At 39.3% G+C, this 27130-nt stretch overlaps 1 protein-coding gene across 4 annotated transcripts in view; it reads right to left on the bottom strand.

Annotated features, from left to right (window-relative positions):
* The window catches only part of MYOM1 (myomesin 1), a 160727-nt gene that overhangs the window by 54605 nt on the left and 78992 nt on the right, over positions 1-27130 (bottom strand). For 3 of the 4 annotated variants that reach the window (XM_060028738.2, XM_060028737.2, XM_060028739.2), the window contains 6 exons: positions 26985-27041; positions 14102-14226; positions 9384-9567; positions 8737-8911; positions 5018-5139; positions 993-1189 (listed from right to left, as the gene is read on the bottom strand). In XM_060028738.2, the coding sequence (XP_059884721.1) occupies positions 993-1189; positions 5018-5139; positions 8737-8911; positions 9384-9567; positions 14102-14226; positions 26985-27041 (860 nt within the window). Of the gene's footprint in view, positions 1-992; positions 1190-3368; positions 3657-5017; positions 5140-8736; positions 8912-9383; positions 9568-14101; positions 14227-26984; positions 27042-27130 lie in introns of all 4 variants that reach the window. The other variant, XM_060028740.2, reaches the window with a different exon arrangement.

Below are 27130 nucleotides of genomic sequence, written 5' to 3'. Positions count from 1 at the left end.
TTTTATGTATTCTCAGTATGCGTGTGATATTTCATAAATATTAGATGTTAAGTTAAAAGAATGTGGGCTTCCCTGGTGGCGCAGTGGTTGAGAGTCCGCCTGCCGATGCAGGGGACACGGGTTCGTGCCCCGGTCCGGGAAGGTCCCACATGCCACGGAGCGGCTGGGCCCATGAGCCATGGCCGCTGAGCCTGCGCGTGCGGAGCCTGTGCTCCGTGACGGGAGAGGCCCCAATAGTGAGAGGCCCGTGTACCGCAAAAAAAAAAAAAAAAGAGAATGTGACATTCAGTTGGGGAAAGCACCATTCCCCGGGCCTCACCCTGCTCTTGCTCTCACAGCTTGGGGTTCTGTGAGGGAGGGGTGGTGACTTGGGTCTAGCTGACGATGCTGCAAAGAGGGGAGCCAGTAGCTATGGTAATAGTGAGACCCCTCAGGTGCTCTGAGGTGGGCCGAGCAGTGAAGGCCCATGTGTAGCAGGGAAACTCGTGGGTGGACACGTGAAGTGCCCCTTTGTGGATATCAGAGCACTATGACAGGGGCCACTTCGCAGAGGGCAAGCTGAGTCTGGCCATCGGGTCCATGTCCCTTTATTCTTCGTGATTTGGACATTGAAAGTTAAAAATCCAGTCATTTGGATTCCGGGACTCTTAAAACTAGTCGCATATTGTTACAGATACTTTGTGAGTTAATTTTTGTAAAAAACATAAGTTTTCATAAAAAGTATATATTCCATACTAAATATTTGAAGAAATTATGTTTATGTGTATAAATCAGAAAATACACATACTGTCTGGTTAGCCAAAATATTTCTATTCATCTTTGTATATTTGTCACAAAAGTCATGTCACTGCAGGCAAAGGACACTGGAGAAATGACAGGAATCATTGACAAGGTGCTGGGCATGTGCATGTATGTGCATGTGTGTGCATTGTGTGCATGTGGTGTGTCAACAGACATATGACACCCCGCACTACTGAAGGCCACACACTTACCTTATATGCCTCATCACTGACAGCTTTGATGTTGGCTTCTCTCCATCTTCCTGGTACCCCGTCAATTACTTCTCGATAGTTCACATAATAGCCTGTAATTTCAGCCCCTCCAGTCTTATCTGGTTGCTTCCATCCAAGAACCATTGAGTCACGAAAACTTTCAAGACAAGTGATATCATAGGGTGGAGATGGTGCCGCTGTTGCAATATGAAGAGCTCATGAGTGGACAGAAATGCTTCTATGATTCTACCTGCATCAAACTGTCTCATTGGTGACACGCATGAGGGCACTAGGTCCTGTGGTGTAAAACTAAAACGTGACACCAGTAAGTAACTTAGCATCGATTTGGTATGTGAGGAAAAAAACTGACACACAGTAAAAACTGCACCACAATTATTATTCCAAAGATAAAAAGAACCTGCCCCCTCCACTCCCAAGGAGGAATAAGTTTTGAGATACTAACAGCAAAATGTTAGTATTTCTAACAATATCCTGAAAATATAACTAACGATATCCTGAAAAATGATCTGTTCCCCATAAGAAGAAATATTTTTCCCAAGATATATATTTTTGTTTCTTTTTTTCAATACTTTATGTATCTTTATTGATTATTTTTCATCCTACTTTGTATATCTCAACTCTAAATTTTAGGACAGAGGTACATGCTACCTCTTCATTCCTAAAGCAATAGCATGAAAAAGTAAGATATTTTTGTTTCTTTATGTGGTTTTGTTTTCATTTGCTCCCTGAGGAAAATGACATATGTATATCAATTTCTGCCTTGATTTGCTTATTAAGAATTTCTATATATTTCCAAACAGTTAGCATTTCACCACTCAGGTACATGTACCCTTGTGAGACCTTACAACTATATAGGTTCTGTCTCCACACAGAAAAAAATCATATACTGGAGCTCAGCTAAATGCCATGTTAAAAATCTTTTTTAAAAAACAGGAACAATCAGCCATGTGATTTTTCTCTTAGTATAATACTTTTTGCTGCATTATTTTAAACCTGATGCTGGATTATCATTCATATGGCACAAAATACTACACAGCTGCCACTGTGTTTATTAGTGCTTAATCAGAAAAATATTTGGATGTTGTTTTAAAAGTCTTTCTTCATTTATGTGGATTTGTTGATGAAACTTTCACTCAACTACTGAAATTATGTTTTTTTGATAAAGAAAGAGAGGGTGGGGTGGTGGAAAGAAATCCACTAGATGTGCAATAACATTAAAAAGAATTTTCTGAATATTTATTTGGATTATCAGAGATAAAGGAACTATCTCATTCTTATTCAAAAAGATTCTCAGAACAATAAAGATTTTAAAAAATAAAATACGTTTTTTCTCTCTTTACCCCAACACCAACCTCCTTCATTCTTTACATTTTAAAGAAAAGCTTTCTTACTCTCTCTCTCTGTTTCAGAGCAATGCTGAATATAAACTCTCAAATGAATACCCTATCTCATCTTGAGTTGAAGAGGCAAATAAAGGTGTCAAAAAAGTAGAGAAGGGCTTCCCTGGTGGCGCAGAAAAAAAAAAAAGTAGAGAAGGTTACAGAAGTTAGGGATGGGATATACATAGGGGATGGGGGAGAGGCAAGATATGATTTACCAGTATATGCTTACCGTTTCATTTTTATTTGATAAGAAAAACATTGCCTCCTAGAATATATAAACCACAAATACCAAATATCCTAATCAGAAAATTCTGATTACTGATAATTAGTCTTTCTATTCTAATTCTAATTAGGTAATTAGCCTTACTGATAAATAGTCTTAAGTAAATCAGTTCTGGGAATGTGGATCATATATAGTAGAATATGTGATTATAATGCCCTGTTAAACTTTTCATGACAACTCAAAGAGATATTGTTTCTTATGTTTATTTGAATTAAATGTGAAGGTAATTTGAAAACCTGAGGATGAAAAACAGAAGTTAATAACTATGATCCTGATAAAATGTTACTTTTTTGTGAAATATTTTTCCTATCCATTTATTACCAAACACGGATATTTCGAAAGACCTCCCATAGGCTATGACTATCAAATCCTTCCCCTCTCATATCTAACTCTCTCAGCAAAATGAGGCCAAATGTGTGTCTGCTTGTTAAACCAAAGAGACTCTATAACCAAATTACTTTAAATATTCTATTGTCATTAAGCACAATGAATTATGTGCCAAAGCCAAACCCCTATAAAATTACTTTCACAACTCATTAAACAAAAGTATTACAAATGGATAACTGAAAACATAAAATTAAGAATGAACACTGATGAAAGTGAACACAGATGGAAGAAGGTGATCTGGACAACGAGTGGTGAGGACACTCATGGAAACAGACAGGATGCTTTTACTGTTTCAGCTCTCACCTAGATCCTTCTTCTTTTTCAGAGGGTCAGACTTACTTTTCCCCTTAACAGCTGCTTTCTGTAGTGGTGGGAAAAGCTCTTCCTGAACTGTTTCACTTACTTTACTCACTTCTGTTTGGCCCAGGTTGTGAGAGCTACTGGGTAGTGAAGGTTTGTTAAGTTTGCTACCAAGCAAAGCATCTTTCTTAAAAGTTCTCTGGGAGGTGTCATGCATGCCTCCCCTGGAGTCTGTTAGTCCACCTGGTGTATCACTCAGTTCAGGCCACACAGCTGGAGACACTCCTCCCCCTACAATTGCCAGATAACAACAGAAACACTTTGAACCCGGACACAGTACAGAGTGCTCTTACTTCATAGAACAAGCGACAAAAACATTAGCACCACAAACAGAACAAAAGCAATCTTGGTTTAACGGAAATCACTTGGCTTTGCAAGAAATATGGAAAGCATACATTTCACATAACTTACACCAAGGAAGCATTTCAACATTTCCATATTTTCAAAATAGAAGAAATGAGAACAAAAAAACCACAGACAGAACAGGAACCATTCTGATTTGCAGGACCCAAGTAAATATAAGAACAAGCACTTCTCAGACATTTCTTGAGAGAGCTCCATTATTCAACAGAATGGGGGAAAAAACGACCATAAAGTGCACAGGAGACAAACATTGAAGATGTTGATTATATAACAATTAGAGTTATGTACTTTACTGATATAGTAATGGTCTGTACCTCCCAACTTCAAAGACGCATGTTCACTATGTCCTTATAATACAAACATATTCTAAGGAATGTTAAAAAGTAATATGGGGGGCTTCCCTGGTGGCGCAGTGGTTGAGAGTCCGCCTGCCGATGCAGGGGACGCGGGTTCGTGCCCCGGTCCGGGAAGATCCCACATGCCGCGGAGCCTGCGCATCTGGAGCCTGTGCTCGGCATACGGGAGAGGCCAAAACAGTGAGAGGCCCGCGTACCACAAAAAAAAAAGTAATATGGGGTGCTAACTGAAGATAACTGATATTAAATAATCTTTCTCTTTAAATACGTGCTACTACATCACAGATTTCAATTTAATTGCCCTGAAATACCTGGGTCCCTTTCCCACCTTGAGATTGGAAGGTACATCACTGTACATACATATAATTACTTTATTACTGGTTTTATTCTGTTGGTTACTTTGCCAGCAGAGATGAAACATATCAAGCAACCACACACGTCTCGCACAAATTTTAGCAGTTTATAAAAAGCAGGTTAATGTGCTGTTACTGAGAACAAGCCAGGCTGTGCCGCAGATGAAACGGCTTTTACGTGTGAGATGCTCTGTGTTACGGGTGATGCACCACCTCATGGAATCGGGTGGCACTTCATACTCCCGGATGAGCACCAAGTTAGAATGGAGATTCACACAATGGGAAATATCTGAGGAAACTCGGACTGGTGAAGAGGAAAAGGCTACAGATGCACAGAATCTGGATAAGTGATGAAGATCTGTAAAATGACAGCTATGGAAGGTTAGAGGTCACCTGGAGTCAGAGACAATGACCATCTGAGGATGGAATCATCGAGCAATACTAGAAGTTTTACACAATTTCTGAAGAGGATGGTACCTTTCGTTGTAACTTAGAAAAATTCATTTTTCTGAGAACTTACCAATAGCAGCTTTTACTTCGATTGCTTCTGAATCTTGTGAATATTCACTAAGTCCAGCTGCGTTAACTGCTCTGACCCGGAAAATATAACTCTGACCGGTAGTCAATCCATGACAAGTAAACCTGAAAGGAAAGAAAGTTTTAAAGAAACTTTCCCAGGAGGAAGGTTAGGGAAGTTGATTGTTAGCTTAATGGAATGATCTGGCTTTATGAGAATGATTCATTTTTTAAAAGGAAGAAAAAGATGTAGAGAGATGCAGGTAACATATGTACATTAAGCAAGAAGGCACCTCAGGCAATTTTCTAAATTCACTCTGTCAGACGATGAGGAGTCTTGGTTATCCCCTGCACAAACACCCTACCCTTTTGAGCCTACGTGTGCTTATCAGTAAAATGGAGGTAATAACGCCTACATGGTAAATTTTGTGTGAAGATTGACCATAAAGTATATACAGCACCAGGGGGGCGGGGAGGGATAAATTAGGAATTTGGGATTAACAGATACACACTACTATATATAAAACAGATAAACAACGCTTGTTTATCTATTTGTACTGTATAGCACAGGGAACTATATTCAATATCTTGTAATAACCTATGACAGAAAGGAATTCAGAAAAGAATATATATTAAACAGAATCACTTTGCTGTATACCTGAAACATTGTAAATCAACTATACTTTAGTTAAAAAATTAAAAATAAATTTAAAAACTTTAGCAAAAAGTATATATAGTACCTATTACGGGGCCTGGCTATAGGAGGCATTTAATAAATAATAGGTGGTATTAATAACACGATTAATGACTATTTCAGGGATATACTTATAGCTGTAAGGCACTGGCTGCCTTAGTCATAGAGGCCTACTCACTGCCTCCCTGCATGCCATGGAAGGTACAATTACTTGAGAAGTTGACTCCAGAATTGTCATTTGCATTTAAGGGTCCAATAATGAGGTGCGAATCCATGGGCAGTTTGACACATAAAACAACCCCACTCTTTAATAGCTATTATGGCTATAAAGAAAAACTGTTTCATGAATGACTGTAACATTCTAATGCATCCTGAGGACTGTAAGCAGAGGAAATAACTGGTCTGCTAATGACTCTATCACTATTAGCATGTTGAAATACTTAATAAGGGCAGTCATAATGTAGGCCAGCTCAGTTCAGTAAACATTTATTAAGCACTTCAGTGTTCCAGACACTGAGCTAGGTACTGAGGATACAAAGATGAATAAAAAATGGTGCCGGCCCTTGAGCAGCTCCATTCTATTTATGGAAAGGCAGACTCTGCCTTACCCTCCATGAAAATTTCTAAATAGTCCCCAGAAAATGTGGGGAACTCAGAGTAAACGTGAAGTACACAAACAGGCTAAATGAATCTCTTGCAAAACATATTGCCTTCTCCCGTTAGCTGGTTTGTCTTCATTCTCTCCTGTTCTACAAAAGGAACGACTCATCCTCTGGGGGTCCTTGGACATAGAAGTGGCCAAGTCAGAAGCTGCCTAACAAGCCTGCTTGACAATTGGGATGGGGTGAGTCTCCTCTGAGGTTGGTCCTAAATCAAAGGAGACTCAGAATTTGGATGCAGGCCAGAATCCATCATCAACTTGCAAAGCTGGTTGATAAAATATTCAAAAGCAAGAAAAAGTAACCCTCCTCACATTAGAAACAGACACAAGGAGACAGTAAAGTATTCTGAATGTCTTTATTTTGGTGTTTATATCTCCTCAGCACTGGATTTAACCACATTGATGTTCAAAATTTGTAAAATGTTGATACTTTTTTCTGCTCATTTAAAATGCCTGCATAATTTATGACACTGGACAGCTACATGAACAAGAATCAAACTGGACTACTTTCTCACACCATATACAAATATAAACTCAAAATGGATTAGACTTAAATGCAAGATCTGAGGCCATGAAAGTCCTAGAAGATAGCATAGGCAATATGCTCTCTGACATTGGTCTTATAATATTTTTTTGGCTCTGTCTCCTCAGGCAAGGGAAACAAAAGCAAAAAGAAACAAATGGGACTACAGCAAATGAAAAAGCTTTTGTACAGTAAAGGAAACTATCAACAAAATGAAAAAGCCACTTACTGAATGGAAGAAGACATAAGCAAATGATATATCTGATAAGGGGTGAATATCCCAAATGCAAAAAAAAAAAACCTCATAAAACTTAACATCAAAAATCCCCCAAACAACCCAATTAAAAGATGGGCAGAGGATCTGAATAGATATTTTCCCAAAGAAGACATACAGATGGCCAAAAAGCACATGAAAATATGCTCAACATCATTAGCCATCAGGGAAATGCAAATCAAAACCAGAATGAGCTATCACCTCACACCTGTCAGAATGTATATTCTCAAAAAGACAAGAAACAACAAGCGGTGGCAAGGATGTGGAGGAAAGGGAACGCTCATGCACTGCTGGTGGGATGTAAATTGGTACAAACACTACGGAAAAGAGTATGGTGGTTCTTCAAAAAATTAAAAATAGAACTACCATACCATCCAGCAATTCCACTTCTGGGTATTTTTCTGAAGAAAACAGAAACACTAATTCAAAAAGATACATGTGTCCCTATATTCACTGCAGCATTATTTACAACAGCCAAGATATGGAAGCAACCTAAGTTTCCACTGATAGATGAATGGATAAAGAAGATGTGGCATATATATACAATGGACCATTACTCAGCCATAAAAAGAACGAAGGCTTGTCATTTGCAACATGGATGAACCTAGAGGGTATTATGCTAAGTGAAATAAGTCAAAAAGAGAAAGACAAATACCATATGATTTCATTTCACTTCTATGTGGAATCTAAAAAACAAAACAAATGAACAAACGTTAACAAAACAGAAACAGACTCATAGATATAGAGAACAAACAGTTGTTTGACAGAGGGGAGCAGGGTCAGGGGTGAGTGAAATAGGTGCAGGGGATTAAGGGTTACAAACTTCCAGCTACAAAATAAATGAGTCATGGGGATGAAATTATAGCACAGGGAATATAGCCAATAATATTGTAATAGCTTTGCAATGCTGGCAGATGGTAATTAGACTTATCGTGGAGATAATTTTGTAATGTATAGAAATATTGAATCACTACGTTGTGCACCTGTAACTAACGTAGTGTTGTAGGTCAGTTATACTTGAATTTAAAAAATAATAATAAGGGACTTCCCTGGTGGTCCAGTGGTTAAGACTCTGTGCTTCCAATGCAGGGGGCACAGGTTTGATCCCTGGTCAGGGAACTAAGATCCCACATGCCACGCAGCATGGCCCAAAAAAAGTAATAAATAAAAATAAAATAAAATGTCTGGTTAATTTACGTTCGCTAGAGCCTATTAGATCCTTGAAATCTAGTATCACACTGGGTATTAAAACACGAACAGAGGGTTAAAAAGGACAAACAGCATACAGGGAAAGAATCAGAAAAGAGCTATGAAATGATCTCTTATCATAGCTGGCATTGTGTGTTTCTAAGTGTTTAATATCACTAGTAATCCTTTTTTCAAATGTATGGCTGTAGACATGTTCAATTTTAAGTTCATCTGGATATTCAGAGCATAATGTTTTTAATAATCTCCCTGTGTTTGATGCTTGTGCTGCTCTTTGGGTCCATGTCTGCGGTCCTTTCCTCAGCCCCTGTGGCTCCAGTGTCATACCCCCACTCCCCCACCCCCATCCTGCATATTGCGGTTACCTTGTGCCCTTCACGGGGTTGTTGTTGCAGGGCTCCCACTTGCCAGAGCCAACAATACTTGACTCTATGTAGTACCCGACCAGCTCCTTAGCATCTTTGGATTCCTCCCACATAACGACAACTGATGTGTCTGTATTTCTGCTTGGGATGATATTGCTCGGGGGCTTGGGGATGTCTGAGAAAAGAGGGAAATGATGGTCCAGCCCAATGTGGTTTAGAAATTCATTCTTATCACATGTGCACAGACATGCACACACATATATAAATTTTACACTAGTAGTCACGTCAAACACACAGTTCTTTTATAATATATTTGTTAAAGCAGAAAGTTTTTAAAAATATGCTAGTTTGGGAGTACAATGAGAAACTAAACACCCAGGAACATACCAACCCCTTCCAGAAAAAAATACATTAGCAATACTGTTGAAACTCCTGGAGAAGTGTACTTTTCATAATAATTCATAATAATGAAAAATTTTAATGTATCAGTCAAGTACAGTCATCAATTACATTAATAATATGAAAAAAGGATGTCATGATTTTTACTTTTGAATATATACATATTCCAATAAGATTCTTGCTTTGGAATCCTCTCTTGAATTGAAGTTAAATAAGTTTACAGTGGCTCAAGCAAACTCTATACTTACCAAGTTTGTCCTCGACCATGGTTACTTCCGTTGCCTCGGAGGGCTCACCAATTCCTGCTGAATTGGAGCAGCGGACTCGGAACCGGTAGGATTTCCCCTCAGTCAAGTCAAACAGAGCAAAGCGGGGAGACTTCACAGGGAGCTCCATGTTCACCTGCTGCCAGTTTTCTGTTCCTGCATCACACTGTAGCCAGAACAGTGGAATCCATTGAAAGCACAGAAAGAATAAACGGGAACTCTAAGCCAGGCATCTTGAAGTTCGTTTATCTGCCAACAAACTACTACCTGTTATGCAAGCTGGACTGCAAAAGAGATTTGGGGGAAATGGGGTATGAAACATCTGAAGTACACAGGATTATCTAAATCAAATATGGCTGTATTGTTGAACAAATATGCTGCTTTAATACTTCCCTTCCTTTTTAACTAAATAAGATCATTGGTCTACTTACAAAAGTCCTTAATTTATTTAGATGATAGTTTGGGGTCAGATACTTTTCTAATTCTTAGGGTAGGTAATTAAATTTAATATGCTATGTTAGATACTTATACTTAAATTTCCATTATGTTGTTATGAACTGTGTTATTTTAATTGCGTTTTATTTAATGTCTTATAACATCATGCAGGTCTGTGCTCATATACCATCTCCTCAGAAAGGCCCACTTGATCACCCTCCTTCCATTACCAATCTGAAAGCTTTATTTGCTCCTTTCCTATCTCTCTGTAACCCTTACTTACTCTGCTTTATTTTTCACCAAAACACTTATCAACACTTGAAATTAAATTATTTATTTGTTGTCTCCTTCATTGGAAAGTAAATTCCAGTGAAACAAGTTCAGGGAGCTGTCTTGTTCACTGCTATACCCCAGAGCCTGAAATTGTTATCTAGCACATAGTAGATAATCAACAATTTTTGTTTCTGAATTAATAAATGTTTCTGAATTCTGAATGCATAAAGTTAGTGTAAGATAAAGAAAATGTTATTTTTTTGCCCATATTTTAGAATAAATAATGGGGAAAACCAATTTAAAGATATTTTATCCTTGAAATTAAATTGATCTACAGTGACTTTGAAATCCCTGAAAGAAGGATGTGGTGTGTATTTGAGCTTAGGTACAGAATACAGTAAGAAAACTATCAGCAGTCTTCAGTAATCCTTTTTCCCTACTATTATAACTTTCAGCTCTGCCCAAGGTAGCAGAAGTGACTTTGCTCCAGAACTTCTGAACAGTTTTAAGAGACTTTTCTGGAAATCCAAACCTTGTGATAGACTGACCAGTTGTCAAGAATGATAAATTTGGGGGACAATAAGTTTATTGGTACATCACTCAGCATAATCTTCATTGACTTGAAATGAGAGGCAATACGGTATGGTGAAAAGAACTCAGAGGCACCGATTCTGGTCCTAGCTTTGGTAACAACGAGATATGTGATCCTGGGAAAGTCACATTAGTGTCATCATCTGTAAAATAAGCAAATTTGACAAGCTAACCTCTGAAGTCCCTTGCAGTGCCTTTTATGATAATGTGTCAGTTGTGTGTGGGAGGGTAGAGAGGATAAATTCCCCCGAACAGTCAATCTGCTCCCCACTGACGGACAGAATTCTCCCAGACTTTTTATCCTTTAGTTTATGGCTTTGACTCATTTTGACATTTTCTCCCTTAGGGAACACATAAACATTTATCAGTCATTTACACTTTCATAATAAAAATAGTAGCTGCATTTCAGTGTGCTAAGAACTTTACCCCATTGTAACTCTTTAATCCCCTCAACTGTGCTCTGAAGTAGGTACTGTGGAGGTAATATTGTGTGATTACTGAGGTTTTCCAGAGGAGACTTAGGCTTGGGAAGGTTGAAAGGCAGCAATGTATAAGAGCTGGATATATGGACCTGAGCCAGACTGCTAGGGTTCAAATCCTAGCTCTGTCTCTTCCTAGTTGTGTGATCTTGGGCAAATTATATACCCCATCTATGCTTCAGTTTCCTCATCTACAAAATAGACATAATGTAAATGAAAGTATTTCCCTCATAGAATTACAGTAAGAATTAAGTGAGTTAACACATGCAGAGCTTAGAACAGTATCTGGTCCTTGTAAACATTAGCTATTTTTATTCCTTTGATAGAAACAGAGCTACCAAGTAATACAATCCTTGCCTCTGACATGACCAGACTTCTGATAGGGGAATGAGAGAAAGAGCTGAAAACAATTTTTCTGGGGAAAAATTGGGGGGCTGAAAAGAACATAGTAGGATGGAAGGGTTGGGAGTGCTGAGACCCGATTTATCTAATTCCTCTCAATATCAACCATTTCAGAGCTCACAGACATGGCATAACTGGTTGCAAGCCTGTCACCATGACAGGCAAGTTCGTCCTTTATGTGCAAATCCCAGGTAAAGAGTTCCATGAAGAAATGCAAGCCCAGGGGTAACCAAAGAGGCAGCACTGCTGTAGGCGTGAACATCCTGGGGATGGAAACTCGCCACAGAACGAGAGCATGGGAACATCTCCCTTAAGAAAGGTCAACGTATTAGATAGAAGTGGTTCATCAGAGATAATCTGAGACTTGGCTCAGGAGAATGGTCTAGCATTTGGACAGTTCCTCTGTAAATGTGCCCCAGGTCTCTGGATGTGTGCTGCTCCCTTACTACCTCAATGTCCTGGCCCTTTTGTCTGTCTGTGGTGCCTGTACAGGCCTCTTTACCCATGCCGCACTCATAAATGTCCCTTCTGTTCCATACGAACAGGTGCAGTGCTGGAAGAACATTTAAATTTTAACCTGGCTCACGTATTTAGGCCTGGAAAAGTGACAGACTTTCGTGGAGAAATTCGTGTTTATGTGACCAGAGGAGATGCTCAACAGAAGCTAAAAGCTGACTCATCTCAAGAAAAGGCCTCGGTAGTAGGTTTTTACTGTGCCATTATTCTAAGAAAGATGGTAATTACTGTCACAGAGCTTATTCAGAACCGTCTTCATGTGGAGCATTTCAAAAGGATTCACTGGGGAGGGTGTATTAAACACCACAGGAAATGAATGTTTATCACTCTTTGTCTTGTCCTCTATTAAAAAAAATTGAGGGAAAAATTTTTAAATCAAGAATGCTACTCAAGTTATATTTTATTTGAAGCTAATATCTAGAAAATATAAAAATTAACAAAAATATAAATTTTTAGTATTATTTTGGTAAAATCAGAATTTCTTTGAAGACGTCCATATTACACGTTGAAGAGATGATACGCTTATTGTTACCGATTTGTTAGGGATAAGAAGCAAGTGAGGAAAGCTCCTAAAGATGTGAGTTAAATGTCCTCATCAAAGAAAAGTATAATAATTAATAAAGGGAAACCACAGACCCTAGTGTTTTTAGCTCCAGTATAATTTTCTCAAGAGCTGCTAATTAGAAATAATTAAAAGGCCATAAAGATAGTCGAATATTGCTTTTACGTTGTTACCTAATTTGCAGATGTTTGCCTACGCCTATATTCCTATGATATCTATTCTCTTGTAATAATTGTCAGGGAAGGTGATCTAATAGGTGTTCTGAAATTGAATGATCAGAGTAGCATTAAAGGTAAAAGAGAGGACTTTAGGAAAATTAATTGAGCTCCATAACATTTTTGCAAAAAAAAATGACCTTTTCTATGATTTTTCTATGAAAGCAAATGTAAATGATACCTTAACATGCTATCACAGAATTTTATAAAAATAAAATATAACAAAAAAGTACAAACAGTTGTTTCATTCATTGTTCTAAAAAGTGGTGCATAACTGCCAATAAAAATGTTCTTACAGACAAGATAAGATAAACTTATTTTAATTTTTTTCAATTATATCCTAATCAAAACCTTCTTAACAATGGATTTGGAACCTCAGTTTCAGCACATTCTCTTTAAATGCCCTTTTCCAGTACCAATGATCCCTTTAGGCGCGGACTTCCTCCGCCCACCCCGGGCCCTGTGCCTTGCCTGGCAGGTGCTCCCCTGTGCACTTGCAGCTGGGGTAGCTCCCACAGATAATGTCTTGTCCAGGTCTTGCTTTTCTCCATTTTCTCAGCATAAATACTTATTAGAACTCCTCTCCAATATGGGTATAGGATAGATTCACATGTAATTCTCATCATTTCACCCATTTTAGGCCTTCATTGTATGCTGCCCTCTCCAAGGTAACTACAATATAATTGTAAGATATTTGAGGGAAAGAACTAGCCAGTATCTTTCTTGATTGTAACCCCTGACCCCACCCTCCCACCGGCACTTAGAGTAGTGCCAGCCAAGCTCGAGGGAGCATGTGAGGACTTTCTGTCTTCACTCTCGCAGCCATTTGAAAGTATTGTAACTTCTATTCCTCTCGTCCATCTACCCTTCCTGCAGAGGGACAAGTGCAGAGAGATGAAAAGGCATTTCTAGGGCAAGGGAGACAGAAAAAGTGTCGAGAAAACAGTGTCACAGAGGCAATCTACAGTTTCAGGAACATTTCTCTTCTTAGAAGGGTTATGAGTTGGGGTCTGTGGACCTTGTAGGAGTCTATGGGTGACCCTCAGGGATCCATAAACCCCCTGAACTTTAAGGCAAAGTTCTGTGTGATACACATTTTCCTATAGAAATTGTTTACAGTTTATAAGAGTTTAAAAAGTTCAGGACACAATAGAAATTTAATCTTTACTTCCTTAAAGAAATCTTGAAGAAGTGTTAAGAGGTATAATGTCGATCCCAGAGTCTTACCTTTTCTACAAAGTAGAGGATGCCCTCATGGCCACGCTGACGGGGGGGCTTCCAGCTCAGCACCACGTAGCTCTGTGTGGCCTCGATGACAGAGAGGTCTGTGGGGGGCCCGGGAACAATACCCTCTGAAAAACAACAGGGAATAGTGAGGGGCACACACTTGGGAAGCCCAGGGCACTCAAGAGTCACAGAGGGAGGAAGAGCTAATTACTGCTCCACAGTAAAAAGAAGTACCTTGTCTCTAAAATTCTTCCTAAAACTTTCATTCATTCATTCATTCATTCAAAGCCACAATTTTACTTTCTTTGCTTGACAATTTTAATTTCCTACAGTCCTGAAAAACAGTAGCAATGACACAAGTTATGTTTTCTGCACATCTTACTTTTTTTTAATAAATTTATTTTATTTTTGGCTGCGTTGGGTCTTTGTTGCTGCATGCAGGCTTTCTCTAGTTGTGGTGAGCGGGGGCTACTCTTCATTGTGGGGCGTGGGCTTCTCATAGCGGTGGCTTCTCTTGTTGTGGCTGGCAGGCTCTAGAGCACAGGCTCAGTAGTTGTGGCACACGGGCTTAGTTGCTCTGCGGCATGTGGGATCTTCCCAGACCACGGCTCAAACCTGTGTCCCCTGCACTGGCAGGTGGATTCTTATCCACTGCGCCACCAGGGAAGCCCTTCTGCGTATCTTAAATCAGCTTTTTGACAGAATATCTTTTCAAGTATGCTTGGGTGGCAAACAACCTTGGAATATAGAAATAGTATATCCTCTAGGTCAGAGAGTTGTTTCTGACCAGAAGAGTAAAGATAATGTCTTTCTCCAAGAAACTTTGAGTAGGTTGGTGAGCAGCTCCCTTGTAAGACTGGGGTTTCCTAAGGGCAAGCTTTCTCAGCTGTGACGCAGATCTCTGCATAGGCAGCGTCCACCTGTGTGGCTACACATCGCCCTGTGGGGCTCGGGGAAGCAGGGGGACCAGTGAAAACACGAAGCTCATGCTGTCTGCTGAGCTGTGGGTAACAGAGCCCTGTCTCTCTGACCCGGGAGTCTCATGCCTTTTGTCAGCATCTATGAAACTGCTATGAAACTTGATGGCCCGTAAGTAGGGTGAAGTTTTAGACCCTCCACAGTTCTTGACATTGGAGTGGCCCTTCCATGTGAAACAAGTAAAATAATGAGCAAAATATATGAAATGACCATTTATAGACATTGGACATCAGTCATCATAGGACAATGATACCCCATAGCTGGAAAATTAGATGAGCCCTACCACTGTCCCAGCTTACTGTCTGGAGGGAGTTTCAAGGCAGCAGCTCAGGAAGAGAAACCCAGGTGGAGCCTGGCAGTCTCCCTGAGTGGAGAAGAAGCTGTAATTCCAAGGAGGGCAAAGTGTGCACAGAGAAAGTCATGGGGAGGAAAAGGCTGCACAGAGAGAAAGGCTTCAGAGACTTGAGGGGGTCCCTTTGGAGTATTCACTTTAGTATTGATCAGCACATGCATACAAGGAAAGCACCTGGGGCCGGGAACACCCACACAAAAGAACTGGAGAGAAAAATTCTCAACGCTCTCAAAGGACCTGGGAGAGTTCATCCTCCCACCAGCCAGACTGGAAATCTCCTAACTCACGGGGCATCCGGTAGAGTACTCAGAAAAGTACTACCTCTGTAATTCAGCCAAATTACGGCTATACCAAAGGCTGCTCTGATTCCACCAAACAAAAGCAAACCTTGAAAGAATCAAATTGTTTCCCCAGAACAAAGCTCAAGAATATTTATAGACATAAAAAAATATCCAGCACCATACAACATAAATTCAAAATGTCTGACATGTCATTAAAAAAAAAAATGGAGGATCTAGGGGAAGATGGCGGAAGAGTAAGACGCGGAGATCACCTTCCTCCCCACAGATACACCAGAAGTACATCTACACGTGGAACAACTCCTACAGAACACCTACTGAACGCTGGCAGAAGACCTCAGACCTCCCAAAAGGCAAGAAACTCCCCACGTACCTGGGTAGGGCAAAAGGAAAAAGAATAAACAGAGACAAAAGAATAGGGACGGGACCTGCACCGGTGGGAGGGAGCCGTGAAGGAGGAAAGGTTTCCACACACTAGAAGCCCCTTCGTGGGCGGAGACTGCGGGTGGTGGAGGAGGGAAGCTTCGGAGCGGTGGAGGAGAGCGCAGCAACAGGGATGCGGAGGGCAAAGCGGAAAGATTCCCGCGCAGAGGATCGGGGCCGACCGGCACTCACCAGCCCGGGAGGCTTGTCTGCTCACGCACCTGGGTGGGCGGGACTGGGAGCGGAAGCTCAGGCTTCGGTCAGAGCGCAGGGAGAGGACTGGCGGAGTGAACACAGCCTGAAGGGGTTAGTGCACCACGGCTAGCCGGGAGGGAGTCAGGGAAAAAGTCTGTACCTGCCGAAGAGGCAAGGGACTTTTTCTTCCCTCTTTGTTTCCTGGTGTGTGAGGAGAAGGGATTAAGAGCGCTGCTTAAAGGAGCTCCAGAGATGGGCGCGAGCCGCGGCTAAAAGCGCGGACCCCAGAGACGGGCATGAGACGCTAAGGCTGCTGCTGCCGCCACCAAGAAGCCTGTGTGCGAGCACAGGTCACTGTCCACACCCCCCTTCCGGGGAGCCTGTGCAGCCCACCACTGCCAGGGTCCCGGGATCCAGGGACAACTTCCCCAGGAGAACGCACGGCGCCTCAGGCTGGTGCAACATCATGCCAGCCTCTGCCGCCGCAGGCTCGCCGCGCACTCCATGCCCCTCCCTCCCCCCGGCCTGAGTGAGCCAGAGCCCCAGAATCAGCGGCTCCTTTAACCCCGTCCTGTCTGAGCGAAGAACAGACGCCCTCCGCCGACCTACAAGCAGAGGTGGGGTCAAATCCAAAGCTGAACCCCGGGAGCTGTGAGAACAAAGAAGAGAAAAGGAAATCTCTCCCAGCAGCCTCAGGAGCAGCGGATTAAATCTCCACAATCAACTTGATGTGCCCTGCATCTGTGGAATACTTGAATAGACAACGCATCATCCCAAAGTGAGGAGGTGGACTTTGAGAGCAAGATTTAGGATTTTTTCCACTTTTCCTCGTTTTGTGAGTGTGTATGTGTATGATTCTGTGTGAGATTTTGTCTATATAGCTTTGCTTTCACCATTTGTCCTAGGGTTCTATCCGTCCTTTTTTTGTTTTGTTTTTTTTGGGGAGTTTTTTTACTTAAAAAAATTTTTTTTTCTTAATAATTTTTTTATTTTAATAACTTTATTTCATTTTATTTTATCTTCTTTCTTTCTTTCTTTCTTTCTACTTTTTCTCCCTTTTATTCTGAGCCGTGTGGATGTAAGGCTCTTGGTGCTGCAGACAGGAGTCAGTGCTGTGCCTCTGAGGTGGGAGAGCCAACTTCAGGACACTGGTCCACAAGACACCTCCCGCTCCACGTAATATCAAATGGCGAAAATCTCCCAGAGATCTCCATCTCAACACCAGCACCCAGCTTCACTCAACGACCAGCAAGCTACAGTGCTGGACACCCTATGCCAAACAACTAGCAAGACAGGAACACAACCCCACACATTAGCAGAGAGGCTGCCTAAAATCATAATAAGTCCACAGACATCCCAAAACACACCACCAGACGTGGACCTGCCCACCAGAAAGACAAGATCCAGCCTCATCCACCAGAACACAGGCACTAGTCCCCTCCACCAGGAAGCCTACACAACCCACTGAACCAACTTTAGGCCACTGGGGAGAGACACCAAAAACAACGGGAACTATGAACCTGCAGCATGCAAAAAGGAGACCCCAAACACAGTAAGATAAGCAAAATGAGAAGACAGAAAAACACACAGCAGATGAAGGAGCAAGATAAAAACCCACCAGACGTAACAAATGAAGAGGAAATAGGCAGTCTACATGAAAAAGAATTCAGAATAATGATAGTAAAGATGATCCAAAAACTTGGAAATAGAATAGAGAAAATGCAAGAAACATTTAACAAGGACCTAGAAGAACTAAAGATGAAACAAGCAACGATGAACAACACAATAAATGAAATTAAAAATACTCTAGAAGGGATCAATAGCAGAATAACTGAGGCAGAAGAACGGATAAGTGACCTAGAAGATAAAATAGCAGAAATAACTACTGCAGAGCAGAATAAAGAAGAAAGAATGAAAAGAACTGAACACAGTCTCAGAGACCTCTGGGACAACATTAAACACACGAACATTCGAATTATAGGGGTTCCAGAAGAAGAAGAGGAAAAGAAAGGGACTGAGAAAATATTTGAAGAGATTATAGTTGAAAACTTCCCTAATATGGGAAAGAAAATAGTCAAGTCTAGGAAGCACAGAGAGTCCCATACAGGATAAATCCAAGGAGAAACACTCCAAGACACATATTAATCAACACTCCAAGACACATATTAATCAAGACACATATTAATCTCCAAGGAGAAACACTCCAAGACACATATTGTCAAAAATTAAATACAAAGAAAACATATTAAAAGCAGCAAGGGAAAAACAACAAATAACACACAAGGGAATCCCCATAAGGTTAACAGCTGATCTTTCAGCAGAAACTCTGCAAGCCAGAAGGGACTGGCAGGACATATTTAAAGTGATGAAGGAGAAAAACCTACAACCAAGATTACTCTACCAGCAAGGATCTCATTCAGATTTGATGGAGAAATTAAAACCTTTAGAGACAAGCAAAAGCTGAGAGAGTTCAGCACCACCAAACCAGCTTTACAGCAAATGCTAAAGGATCTTCTCTAGGCAAGAAACACAAGAAAAGGAAAAGACCTACAATAACAAACCCAAGACAATTAAGAAAATGGTAATAGGAACATACATATCGATAATTACCTTAAATGTAAATGGATTAAATGCTCCCACCAAAAGACACAGACTGGCTGAATAGATACAAAAACAAGACCCATATATATGCTGTCTACAAGAGACCCACTTCAGACCTAGAGACACATACAGACTGAAAGTGAGGGGATGGGAAAAGATATTCCATGCAAATGGAAACCAAAAGAAAGCTGGAGTAGCAATTCTCATATCAGACAAAATAGACTTTCAAATAAAGACTATTAGAAGAGACAAAGAAGGACACTACATAATGATCAAGGGATTGATCCAAGAAGATATAACAATTGTAAATATTTATGCACCCAACATAGGAGCACCTCAATATATAAGGCAAATACTAACAGCCATAAAAGGGGAAATCAACAGTAACACATTCATAGTAGGGGACTTTAACACCCCACTTTCACCAATGGACAGATCATCCAAAATGAAAATCAATAAGGAAACACAAGATTTAAATGATACATTAAACAAGATGGACTTAATTGATATTTATAGGACATTCCATCCAAAAACAACAGAATACACATTCTTCTCCAGTGCTCATGGAACATTCTCCAGGATAGATCATATCTTGGGTCACAAATCAAGCCTTGGTAAATTTAAGAAAATTGAAATTGTATCAAGTATCTTTTCCGACCACAATGCTATGAGACTAGATATCAATTACAGATCTGTAAAAAATACAAACACATGGAGGCTAAACAATACACTACGAAGTGATCACTGAAGAAATCAAAGAGGAGATCAAAAAATACCTAGAAACAAATGACAATGAAGACACGATGACCCAAAACCTATGGGATGCAGCAAAAGCAGTTCTAAGAGGGAAGTTTATAGCAATACAATCCTACCTTAAGACACAGGAAACATCTCGAATAAACAATGTAACCTTGCACCTAAAGCAATTAGAGAAGGAAGAACAAAAAAAAACCCCGAAGTTAGCAGAAGGAAAGAAACCAAGATCAGATCAGAAATAAATGAAAAAGAAATGAAGGAAACGATAGCAAAAATCAATAAAACTAAAAGCTGTTTCTTTGAGAAGATAAACAAAATTATAAACCATTAGCTAGACTCATCAAGAAAAAAAGGGAGAAGACTCAAATCAATAGAATTAGAAATGAAAAAGGAGAAGTAACAACTGACACTGCAGAAATACAAAATATCATGAGAGATTACTACAAGCAACTCTATGCCAATAAAATGGACAACCTGGAAGAAATGGACAAATTCTTAGAAATGCACAACCTGCCAAGACTGAATCAGGAAGAAATAGAAAATATGAGCAGACCAATCACAAACACTGAAATTGAAAATGTGATTAAAAATCTTCCAACAAACAAAAGCCCAGGACCAGATGGCTTCACAGGAGAATTCTATCCAACATTTAGAGAAGAGCTAACACCTATCCTTCTCAAATTCTTCCAAAATATAGCAGAGGGAGGAACACTCCCAAACTCATTCTACGAGGCCACCATCACCCTGATACCAAAACCAGACAAGAATGTCACAAAGAAAACTACAGGCCAGTATCACTGATGAACATAGGTGCAAAAATCCTCAACAAAATACTAGCAAACAAAATCCAACAGCACATTAAAAGGATCATACACCATGATCAAGTGGGGTTTATTCCAGGAATGCAAGGATTCTTCAATATATGCAAATCAATCAATGTGATACACCATATTAACAAATTGAAGGAGAAAACCATATGGTCATCTCAATAGATGCAGAAAAAGCTTTCGACAAAATTCAACACCCATTTATGATAAAAACCCTCCAGAAAGTAGGCATAGAGGGAACTTTCCTCAACGTAATAAAGGTCACATATGACAAACCCACAGCCAACATCGTCCTCAATGGTGAAAAACTGAAAGCATTTCCACGAAGATCAGGAACAAGACAAGGTTGCCCACTCTCACCACTCTTATTCAACATAGTTTTGGAAGTTTTAGCCATAGCAATCAGAGAAGAAAAGGAATCCAAATCGGAAAAGAAGTAAAGCTGTCACTGTCTGCAGATGACATGATAGTATACATAGAGAATCCTAAAGATGCCACCAGAAAACTACTAGAGCTAATCAATGAATTTGGTAAAGTAGCAGGATACAAAATTCATGTACAGAAATCTCTGGCATTCCTATACACTAATGATGAAAAATCTGAACGTGAAATCAAGAAAACACTCCCATTTACCATTACAACAAAAAGAATAAAATATCTAGGAATAAACCTACCTAAGGAGACAAAAGACCTGTATGCAGAAAATTATAAGACACTGATGAAAGAAATTAAAGATGATACAAATAGATGGAGAGATATACCATTTTCTTGGATTGGAAGAACCAACATTGTGAAAATGACTCTACTACCCAAAGCAATCTACAGATTCAATGCAATCCCGATCAAACTACCACCGGCATTTTTCACAGAACTAGAACAAAAAATTTCACAATTTGTATGGAAACACAAAAAACCCCGGATAGCCAAAGCAATCTTGAGAAAGAAAAACAGAGCTGGAGGAATCAGGCTCCCTGACTTCAGACTATACTACAAAGCTACAGTAATCAAGACAGTATGGTACTGGCACAAAAACAGAAAGATCAATGGAAGAGGATAGAAAGCCCAGAGATAAACCCACGCACATATGGTCACCTTATCTTTGATAAAGGAGGCGGGAATGTACAATGGAGGAAGGACAGCCGCTTCAATAAGTGGTGCTGGGAAACCTGGACAGGTACATGTAAAAGTATGAGTTAGATCACTCCCTAACACCATACACAAAAATAAGCTCAAAATAGATTAAAGACCTAAATGTAAGGCCAGAAACTATCAAACTCTGAGAGGAAAACATAGGCAGAACACTCTATGACATAAACCACAAAAAGATCCTTTTTGACCCACCTCCTAGAGAAATGGAAATAAAAACAAAAATAAACAAGTGGGACCTAATGAAACTTCAAAGCTTTTGCACAGCAAAGGAAACCATAAACAAGACCAAAAGACAACCCTCAGAATGGGAGAAAATATTTGCAAACGGATCCACGGACAAAGGATTAATCTCCAAAATATACAAGCAGCTCATGCAGCTCAATATAAAAAAAAAAAAAAACCAACCCAATCCAAAAATGGGCAGAAGACCTAAATAGACATTTCTCCAAAGAAGATATACAGACTGCCAACAAACACATGAAAGAATGCTCAACATCATTAATCATTAGAGAAATGCAAATCAAAACTACAATGAGATATCATCTCATACCAGTCAGAATGGCTATAATCAAAAAATCTAGAAACACGGGCCTTCCCTGGTGGCGCAGTGGTTGAGAGTCCGCCTGCCGATGCAGGGGACACAGGTTCGTGCCCCGGTCTGGGAAGATCCCACATGCCGCGGAGCGGCTGGGCCTGTGAGCCATGGCAAAAAAAAAAAAAAAAAAAAAAAATCTAGAAATAATAAATGCTGGAAAGGGTGTTGAGAAAAGGGAACACTCTTGCACTGCTGGTGGAAATGTGAATTGGTACAGCCACTATGGAGAACAGAATGGAGGTTCCTTAAAAAACTAAAAATAGAACTACCATATGACCCAGCAATCCCACTACTGGGCATATACCCTGAGAAAACCATAATTCAAAAAGAGTCATGTACCAAAATGTTCATTGCAGCTCTATTTACAATAGCCAGGAGATGGAAACAACCTAAGTGTCCATCATCAGATGAATGGATAAAGAAGATGTGGCACATATATACAATGGAATATTACTCAGCCATAAAAAGAAATGAAATTGAGCTATTTGTAATGAGGTGGATGGACCTAGAGTCTGTCATACAGAGTGAAGTAAGTCAGAAAGAAAAAGACAAATACCATATGCTAACACATATATGTGGAATTTAAGAAAAAAAATGTCATGAAGAACCTAGGGGTAAGACAGGAATAAAGACACAGACCTACTAGAGAATGGACTTGAGGATATGGGGAGGGGGAAGGGTAAGCTGTGACAAAGAGAGAGAGTGGCATGGACATATATACACTACCAAACGTAAAATAGCTAGCTAGTGGGAAGCAGCCGCATAGCACAGAGAGATCAGCTCGGTGCTTTGTGACCACCTAGATGGGTGGAATAGGGAGGGTGGGAGGGAGGGAGACGCAAGAGGGAAGAGATATGGGAACATATGTGTATGTATAACTGATTCACTTTGTTATAAAGCAGAAACTAACACACCATTGTAAAGCAATTATACTCCAATAAAGATGTTAAAAAAAAAAATGACCAGGGAATTCCCTGGTGGTCCATTGGTTAGTGTTCTCACTGCTGAGGGCCTGGGTTCAATCCCTGGTCAGGGAACTAAGATCCCAACAGCCATGAGGCACAGCCAAAAAAAAAAAAAAAATCACCAAGTATGCAAAGAAGCAAGAAAATACAACCCATGATGAGGAGAAATATCAATCAATGATACAAAACCAGAAATGTCACAAATGATAGAACTAGTAAACAAGGACATAAAGACGGTTATTATAAATGTATTCCATATGTTCAAGAGGCTAAAGATTAAGATGATAATTAAAGACATGGAAAATATAAAAATAATACAAATTAATTTCTAAGATGAAAACTACAAAGTCTTTTACAAAGAATACATTGCCTGGAATTCACAATAGGTTAGAAGCTAAAGAGGAGAAGAATAATAAAATTAATGACATAGCAGTAGAAAGTAACACAGAAAGAAATGAAACACGGAAAGAAAAAAGACTGATAGGAAAAATGAGCACAGCATCACTGAGCTTTGGTTTCAAGAGGCATGTAATTGGAGTTCCTGAAGAAGAGAAGAGAGAGGGGAGTATAGAAAAAAAATATTTGAAGAAATAATGTGAAAAACAATTTCCAAATCTGATGAAAACCATAAATGCACAGATTCAAGGAACTTGCAAACGCCAAGCACAAGATATGAAGGAAACTACACAAATGCACATCATAATCAAATTTCTAAAGCCAGTGATAAAGGGAATATCTTAAAAGCAGACATGGGAAAAAAATACATTACATACAGAAAAACACAAATAAGAATGGCAGGAAAAAAAATGATAGCAGTCATTCCTACAGTGCAGACCTATATTACAATGGACCAACCTCTAAAGAAAGACTGTCAACCTAGAATTCTATAGCTGGTGGATATAGTCCAAAAATGAAGACGAAATACAGACTCTCGCAAACATACAAATAATAAAATAATTCATAACCAGCAGGATTGCACTACAAGAAATATTAAAGGAAATGCCTAAAAAAAAAAAAGGAAATGCCTTAGGTGGAAAGAAAATCACATCAGATGGAAATCCACATCTACACAAAGAAATAAAGAGCAACAGAAATGGTAAAAATGTGAGTGAATACTGAAAACTTTCTTCGTACTTTTAAAATTTCTTTGAAAGCTTTGTGACTGTTTGAACCAAAATAATAACATCATATCATAGAGTTTATAATATATAAACAAATAAAATACATAACAACACCACCATGGCTAGGAGGGGTAAATGGAATGATACTGCTGTAAGTTCTTATACTACATGTGAAGTAGGATAATATTACTTGAAGGTACATTGTCATAAATTCCAAACTACTATAAAAGAAAAAAATAATTATAGCTAATAAGATAACATAGATAAAATGGAATAACAAAAGATATTTAATCCAAAAGAATGTAGAAAGAGGGAAAAGAAAGCAAACAAATAGATGGAACGGATAGAAAACAACTAGCAAGATGGTAGATTTAAATGCAGCCATATCAATAATCACATGAAATGTAAATAGCTCAAACACCCCAATTAAAAGGTAAAGATTACCAGATTGCATAAAAAGGCAAGGCCCAACTATATGCTGCCTACAAGAAACATGATTTAAATACAAAGACACATAGGTTAAAAGTAAAAGGAAGGAAATCATATGTCATGCTAACACTAATCAAAAGAAAGCTGGGGTCATTATATTCATATTAGACAAAACAGATTTCCAAGCAAAAATGTATTACCGTGGATAAAAGGAGTCACTTCCTAATATTAAAGTGGTCAGTGCATAAGAGGATATAACAATAAAAATGTTTATGCATCTAATAACAGAGCTTCAAAACACATGAAACCAAACCTGATAAAACTACAAGAAGCATTTAAATCCACCATTTAGTTGGAGATGTCACCACTATTTTAACAATAATTGATAGAGGGACTTCCCTGGTGGTACAGTGGTTAAGAATCTGCCTGCCAAAGCAGGGTACACAGGTTCAAGCCCTGGTCCGGGAAGATCCCACATGCCGCGGAGCAACTAAGCCCGTGCACCACAACTACTGAGCCTGCGCTCTAGAGCCTGCGAGCCACAACTATTGAAGCCTGCCTGCCTAGAGACCATGCTCTGCAACAAGAGAAGTCACCGCAATGAGGAACCCACGCACCACAACGAAGAGTAGCCTCCGCTGGCCACAACTAGAGAAAGCCTGCGTAGCAACGAAGACCCGACGCAGCCAAAAATAAATAAATAAAATAAAATAATTAAATAAAATAATGGATAGAATGAGTAGATAGAAAATCACGAAGAATAAAAGACTCAAATGAAATCCCAGCAGGGTTTTTTTTTTTTTTTAGAAATTGATAAGCTGATTTTAAATTCTACATGGAAATGCAAAGACTTAGAACAGTCAAAACAACTGTGGGGAAAAAAAAAAGATTAGAGGACTTATACTACCTGATTGCAAAACTGTGAAGCTTTAAAAAAAACATGAAGCTTATAAAAGCTACAGTAATAAAGACGGTGTGGTACTGGTGTAGAGAAAATAAAATTGACCAATAAATATTCCAGAAATAGATCCATAAATATACAATCAATTGATTTGGACAATGGTGCCAAGGCAATTCAATGGGAAGAAAATAATCTTTTCAACAGATATTGCTGAAATAACTGGAGAGCCATATGCAAAATAATAATAATAACTTAGACCCTTAATCCACACAATATAGAAATAATTAATTTGAAATGGATCATAGATTGAAATATAAGAGCTAATGCTATAACATGTCTAGAAAAAAAAAGGGAGAATATCTGAATGAACTTGGATTTGACAAAGATGTCAAATATGATGCAAAAATGGCAAATAAGCACATGAAAATGTGCTCAACAGTATTAGGGAAGTGCAAATTAAGACCACTATACACCTACTATGAAATACCACCATGGTACAAAACACCACTATACACCAATTAGAAAGGCTAAAATTAAAAAGACTGACCATACCACGAACTGGTTACAGTGTGGAGCAGCTGAAACTCTGGACTACTGCAGATGGGAATATAAAATGTACAACCATTTTGGAAAACAGTTGGCAATTTCTTTAAAAATTAAACAAACATCTATCAGATGACCTATCCATTCAAACCCTGGGTATTTATCCAAGAGAAACGAAAGTGTATGTCCACAAAAACACTTAACAAGGAGGTTCATAGAAGGTTTCAATGGTGAAGGTATAAATAAGTTGGAATAAACTGATACATGCATCAATATGGATAAATCTCAGAATAATTATGCTGAGTGAAAGAAACCAGACAAAAATGAGTATGATTCCATTGATCTAAAATTGTGGACAACACAAACGATAGTGACAGAAAGCATGTCAGTGATGGCCTGGAGATGAGGAAGGGGCAGGAGGGAGGTATTACAGAGGGGTATGAGGAAATATAGGGGTGATGTATATGTTCATTACTTTGATCACGGTGATGGTTTCACAGGTGTTTGCACATGTAAAATTTATCACATTGCTCATTTTACAGACATGCAGTTTAGTGTATGTCATTATACCTCAATTAAGCTTTTAAAAAAAAGCGATTCTCTGACAACGTAAGTTACTTCATGATCTCCAAATATTTCAGAATGTTCTTTCCAAAACACTTAAATAATATACAGTGTAGCCTCATAACAAAAGCCAAACTGCATAGCAGAGCACTGGCAATACTATCTGGGGAAAACGTGGTTTTTACCTGTCGGTTCCTCCTCAGTGACAATGATCTGTCCAGTCCAGGGTGCTGAAGGGCGACCTGACAGAGATAAATACAAAAATCAGAAACATTCACAAATGCAGTTCAGCTGCACTGAGAAATTGGTAAACTGGCCAGATTAGTCCCCA

This window comes from Delphinus delphis, chromosome 13 (genome assembly GCF_949987515.2).
Source record: "Delphinus delphis chromosome 13, mDelDel1.2, whole genome shotgun sequence".
Taxonomy (NCBI): Eukaryota; Metazoa; Chordata; class Mammalia; order Artiodactyla; family Delphinidae; genus Delphinus; species Delphinus delphis.
Note: the sequence above shows the minus strand (reverse complement) of the source record. Positions and strands in the feature narration are given on the sequence as shown.